This window comes from Pholis gunnellus (genome assembly GCF_910591455.1).
Source record: "Pholis gunnellus genome assembly, chromosome: 4".
NCBI lineage: Eukaryota > Metazoa > Chordata > Actinopteri > Perciformes > Pholidae > Pholis > Pholis gunnellus.
The window spans coordinates 7535510-7541509 of record NC_136530.1 but is presented as its reverse complement, the minus strand read 5'-3'; the positions used below and the strand labels follow the sequence as shown (position 1 = coordinate 7541509).

The window sequence follows — 6000 nt, the reverse complement described above, 5'->3', positions numbered from 1 at the left end:
TCAGGTGTCTGCTGTGACGATCTTTCCCTGAGATTTAAATGCAGAGGGGGAAAAAAGCCAAATAACCGAAACTAGAGAACCACATTTTCATTGACAATTATTTCATTCACAATGTGGAAACAAACTTTCTCCGCAATCTGAAAAGCGTAAAACTTTTTAGTAATCTACAAAAACTGAATTCACAAGGGCGCTCTGCTGTCTGTGTGTCGGAATTATTGGGTAATACTGGTGAAAGTCAGAGGACGTTGTCTCAGCACAGCAACAAAAAGGCAAATTGGTGATTGGTTTTGTAACACTGACAAAACATAGACAAATATAATTCAACACATAGAGCAACGTGATTTTGATTCCTAGAGCATGACCGGAGACAAAGTTCTTGTCTCTTTAGATACTGGAGCTCATTTACATACATTTCCATATGTGTAGAATTTTAAGAAGATGCTGGGCTTCAATCTAAAATACATAAACCAGGCATACCAAATATCTTCGAAGGCTGTGTTGTTTAATTGGCAACGGGGATTCTCAGTTATTGCATATTTTGAAAAATGTTCCGTTGCAATTAAGTCCCAATGAGACGGTCTTGCCGATGTTATAGTATATGTATAGCATACTTTGATCTAATTGGAGACTAAAATTACTTCATCTGGCGGGTAGTGTCACAAATATATTTTGTGATTTATACATAAATAATTATTAATCAAACTCTTGCCGAAGCCAGTTGGGAGAAAAGCGAAAGTACTTTCCATTGTGGTGTCATTCTTTGCTCTTCTTTCAATGAAAAAAAACTCAAGTTCCGACATAACTGATGCTATAACAGCATCTACGCTAACCTCTTATGAAACCGCCATTGTTGTTTTGAACGAACAACGCCTATAGCTGCAGTATCTCCTCACAGGACAGTTTTTTTATTTTGGAATTATATATTGTAACATTTCTTATGGCATACTATACCGAGACATTGTTTTTATAAAATAATTAATGGCATACTTAACTACAACATTTTTTCAGCATACTATACTATGACATTGTTTTTTTGGGGCATTTTATGATCTAAGGTGACATTTTTATGGCACATACTATTAGTTTTTTATGATATTTTTGTGGCATTCTATGACTTTTAAAATTAAAAGTTATAGCATACAATACTATGACATTTTTTCCACATACTATGATTTTTTTATGACTGGTTTCAACACATACTATGACTTTCTTTGTATGGCATACTATACAATAAAATGTCTGTGACATACTATAGTATAATTATTAGACATACAATTTTTTATGGCATACTGGTATTTTTAACTTTACACGTTTTTATGTCATTTTTTTCATGGTATACTATACTATGACATGTCTGGCACAAATAATAAATGAAAAGTAAAGAATAGAAGACTTCTGAAAAAATAATTGAAATTGGCAAACAACTTAAATAAACAAGGTTTTTCTACAAGGTTAGAAATACCAGTTTACTTACGAGACATTTTATGCGTTTTTGTGAGTAGGCATAATTTATATGTCCCTGGTCTCTATCTATTAATATATGCACATGCCATGATGGGTATTTGTTAAGAGGGAGCTCCTACATTACATCACCTGTCTAAAGCTCACCAAAGTTGAATATATTACCTTTTAGTTTAAAGTTCACGGTCAAATACTGGTTGAACAATTACATATAGTGAAATTGTTTTACTTCCAATTCCTTTAATTGTGCCTTAACATTGTGCATTAAAAAATATTTTTGTGGAGTGTCATTTATATGAAGATTACAAAACCCATTTGTGAATCCTTCTGTATACATTCATTAATATCGATACTGATGTTACTTCAACCCAGCGATATAACCAAAGCACTGAGCAGGCTAGCGATGCGGTTTCCGTTTCTTTATTCAGTCTCATTCATTAGTAATTCATTGTGCACACGCCCTCTTTATGGCTATTAACAGCAGCATTAAAAAAAAAAGGCCAAAACCGCAGTTTCGATTTTACATCAAAAGAAATTAAATTAATCCAAATGATTATTATCCACCTGTGTGCCAGTAATCCTTTACTTTAGGAAGGAGAAAAAGCTTTACTTTAATTTCTCCCAGGTTTACTTCTCTCAGTTAAAGCTTTTTGTCTTGGCAGGACAGTCACCACTACACACATAATCACTTTTGAACTCCCTCTTGGGTATTATTGCTAGAATAATCCATTCCTCAGCCTATTGTACTGCAGATCACCGTTGTCTCGGGCACACTGCGAGCTAGCTCAGCATAAAAACACAACTGTACGGCTGCATTATTTACTGAGAGCTCCAGTCACAGAGGAGCTCGCTCATGCGGTGGGTTTGAATCCCAGGATGCTTTCTCATACGCCTGTGGATTCAGACACTAACTAGAGGAGACGCTTTGTGCTGTAATGTTTCCTCAGCGAGGGAGAAACGCTTCCATCACAGGAGTGCGGAGGCAGTGTGTGTACTCACCATTCACACATTTCACTTTCTATCCAAATATTTCGAAGCTACTTTCTGGCACCTCACTGCGAGCAGACGTATTTCTGACTGTTAGGGTTTAAACAAAGATTCAACAAATGCTTCTTTTGACTTTTGTTTGTTTTAAATATCCAAGTTTAACCCTGCAAGAATCCGAGTTGGTTCTGCAGCTGAAAGACACATTTTGATAGCCAGCAGTCCAGTCCACCCCCCCCCCCCCCCCCCCCCCCCCCCCCCCCCCACACACACACACACACACACACACACACACGATCTACCTCATTGCTGCCTTTCACACCTGCACTGATCCTTAAGGAGCCGTTTCAATCTGTTTTTCTCTGTGAGAAGATGCTCATGAAAGACAAAAAACACAAATGATCCAATTCCGATCTCAGACAAAAACTGCATGCGTGTTTGAGAGATGCCCCACACTCCCATCAGTCCTCTTGAAGCAGATCCAAATCACAGATAACATGTTTGCCTTTAGAGAACTTTATTTACATGTCCATATATAGCAAGGTTCAAGGTTCATGATGCAGTTGTGAAAATACCTGTCTGCCTATATGTGCCCTAATGAATATAATAAAAAAAACAAAAAAAAAACATTTAATGTTGAGTGTCAAGGATGACGTTGACGTAGCGGAGGCAACATCGCCAAAGCTTGGAGAGTGCCTGTTGTGAGCGGTTTGAGCTGACTGTAGTTTTCTGTCCTTGGGGGGGTCATGGTTTTCTGTTCCAGGGTGGTTTCCCCCAAAAACATCTCCACAATAAGTCTGGATTTGTTCTTTTATAAAGAAAAAAGAAGGAACAAAGACAAACTCTTAGGACACTTTGGAGAAAACCAAGCCCTGTTCTGTCATGTATATTCTGGAGATGATACAATCATGTTGCTGCTGAAACTTAGCCAGGAGGAAAAAAAAAAAATAGCTGGAACCTCACAGCACACCATCCTGCCATGCATCTGCTGCCCCGAGGAGCAGCCACGGAGCTGGACCAGACAAGGCCAAACTGGACCAGCTGACTTTTTTTACACAGCACAGAATATGGAGCATATTTTTCCATTAAGATTTCCCAGCACCCCCTAAACCCTTCTCTCACTTCCTCAGTCCCATGTCTTTTTCCACTCGATGCTGTCCAACTGTTCGCGAAAAATTCAAAAGGCTAAAAAAATAAGTTGGTTTTTTTTTTTTGCTAATTTCTTGTTCACTACAGAGGTTTTATTTTGTTAAAAAAAAAAAAAAAAAGGAACAAAAGCAAAAGTTCTTTGGAGGAATCCGACAATTGCGCAGCTATAGACTAACCAGCGTTCTCAGAGCATTAAAAACAAAGTTCAAAGTTTGTTTGTTTTCCAGAGATGTGACTTTGTGCCCCCTTGCTTCTCTTTCTCATTTCTTTCACAAACGTAAACAAAACAACAAAGTACAAGTTGAGTGTCTCTTGTTTCCCATGCCACCGACGCTCTGTACAGTCATTGGTGCAGGAGGGAGCCTTGGCCCCGCCCCCTGATTATTAGTTGTTGTTTTTTCAGCCAATCGGTGTTCAGTAGATTACTTCGTAGACTGTGGCCTTCTTGTCCCCGGAGCCAGTGACGATGAACTGGTCGTCAGGGGAGATATCACAGCTGAGAACCGACGAAGACTCCTTAGACTGAAGAGACACAGAGAGGAAGCCATGTTAGCTACCGTCAATCAATCAAGAGGATGAAGAAGCAGGAAAATGAAAAAAAGCTTGAAAATCTTTTACATTTTACAAGTGAATTCCACTATCTTAGTTATTTTCTTGTCCATTTGCAGACAGTTGTACACAAAACTCGGTGTTTTATGGCCTACCTGGAATATGCTGGATCCATATGGTGTCCGCCATGCATTCAGGAGGTTATCTTTGCCTGTGCTCACAAACCATTTACCTACAGGACGAAACACACACAACCATCAACAGATTAAGTCTCAGGGGAGCTGAGATATGGAGAAGCCTGAGAGGAAGCGCTGCTTTTGTAAAGAAGAACGGGAGCGGTGAAAAGAAAGAAACCGTTTCTGAATAATGAGAGAAGCAGAACATTTGTTCTGCCTCCCTAGTGTGTGTGTGTGTGTGTGTGTGTGTGTGTACGTACCACAGTAGGCAAACTTGAGAGAAAGAACGCAGCTCTCATGGAGGTGCAGCTGGTACTTGTCAGGTTTGGAGACATGCAGGACTTCCACGTTACTGCTCTCCATTCCCACAGCCAGCCACTCGCCTGTCGGACAGTAGCCCAGAGAGAAGATCTGGAGACGGGAGAGGGAGGAAAGGAGTCAAAGGAAGGTAGAAAATGAAATATAGAGTTGTGAGCGGGGAAAGTGTTATCGATCATGAGCAGCCTGTGAGCAGCGTGAACGCCCATTAGTCTGGACTGCAGCGAGTGTGTGTACCTGCGAGGTGAAGTCGTGTTGCTGGAGCTGCCGTCCCTCTCGGAGGTCCCAGCAGCGGACGGTGTTGTCCAGCCCTCCCGTCCACAGTTTGGTGCCGTCGTTGGAGATGTCGATGCAGCTCGCTCCGTCTGTGTGGCCCTGGAACTGCCTGCAGGGAGGAGACAGACGAGAGCTTTACAAATAGATATACACACACACTAACATACACAACTCTGGACCTCTCTGGCTTCTCAGCCTCCTTTCTGATCGCTGCTCATTCCTAAATGCTACAATCTGTTATTTACTGAAGCTTGGTTCTGTCTTTCCCTGCCCTTCATATACTCTGTATTCTATAAAAAGGACTATACTGCTCTACATAACACTAGCTATAACTTGCCAGGAACCCGCTGGATTGTATTTAAGTAAGACTGTTTTATGAAATAATAAAACAGAATAGTAGAAGTTGTAAAAATATATTTTTGTAAGAAGATGTATACATTTATTTCTGTTTCACGCCAAACATTTGGGGCAGCCCAAGTGGGATTACAAGACACTCCTATTTTAAATACATCTTCTGATCTTGCCTGTAACAAAGCATGTGGAAAAGCAAAAACTGATCAGCATCCCACAAGAACTATTAAATATCTTCAGATTATCTCTGTAAAGAGCTGTTTCTCCTCTTCTCCCAGGCTTTCTCAAGATAACTGGCTAATGTATAGGTTTCACATGTAGAAAGCCATAAAAAACGTTAATAAGTTATAATAGTAGACAATTGTGTAAATGAATAAACAATTAAAATGTCCTTCTAGCTGCGTACAACTACATTGTGTTAACATATAAATTATTTGCTAAAGGGACACGTATATAGCATGAACCAGTGCCACACACCGAAGCTAGGTCTGCCTATACACCTAGATGTGTGCATTAGCTGGTGAAGCAATGAATTTGAAGGTGGTACATCATCTGAATATTTGTAATACTACAAATTAAAAAAACCCTTGCATACTGTGGTGCTTTAAAGAAAGACTCACAAAAATGACTTAGAAAATACAAGCTGCATCCCCCCCGTTTACACACACACGTTGTGTTCACCGTCTGTGCTGTATTCATCCTCCGTGCGGTTTCCCATCTACAATGTTTGCTTTCC

At 39.9% G+C, this 6000-nt stretch overlaps 1 protein-coding gene across 1 annotated transcript in view; it reads right to left on the bottom strand.

Moving 5' to 3' along the window:
* Nucleotides 1-2955: 2955 nt before the first annotated feature.
* tle2a (TLE family member 2, transcriptional corepressor a) overlaps nt 2956-6000 on the bottom strand; it is a 38196-nt gene continuing 35151 nt past the window's right edge. Inside the window, exons 17-20 of the mRNA XM_079157292.1 lie at nt 4875-5022; nt 4580-4730; nt 4299-4375; nt 2956-4116 (exon numbers count right to left, since the gene is read on the bottom strand). Of these exons, the coding sequence (XP_079013418.1) occupies nt 4009-4116; nt 4299-4375; nt 4580-4730; nt 4875-5022 (484 nt within the window). The 3' untranslated portion in view covers nt 2956-4008. The remainder of the gene's footprint in view (nt 4117-4298; nt 4376-4579; nt 4731-4874; nt 5023-6000) is intronic.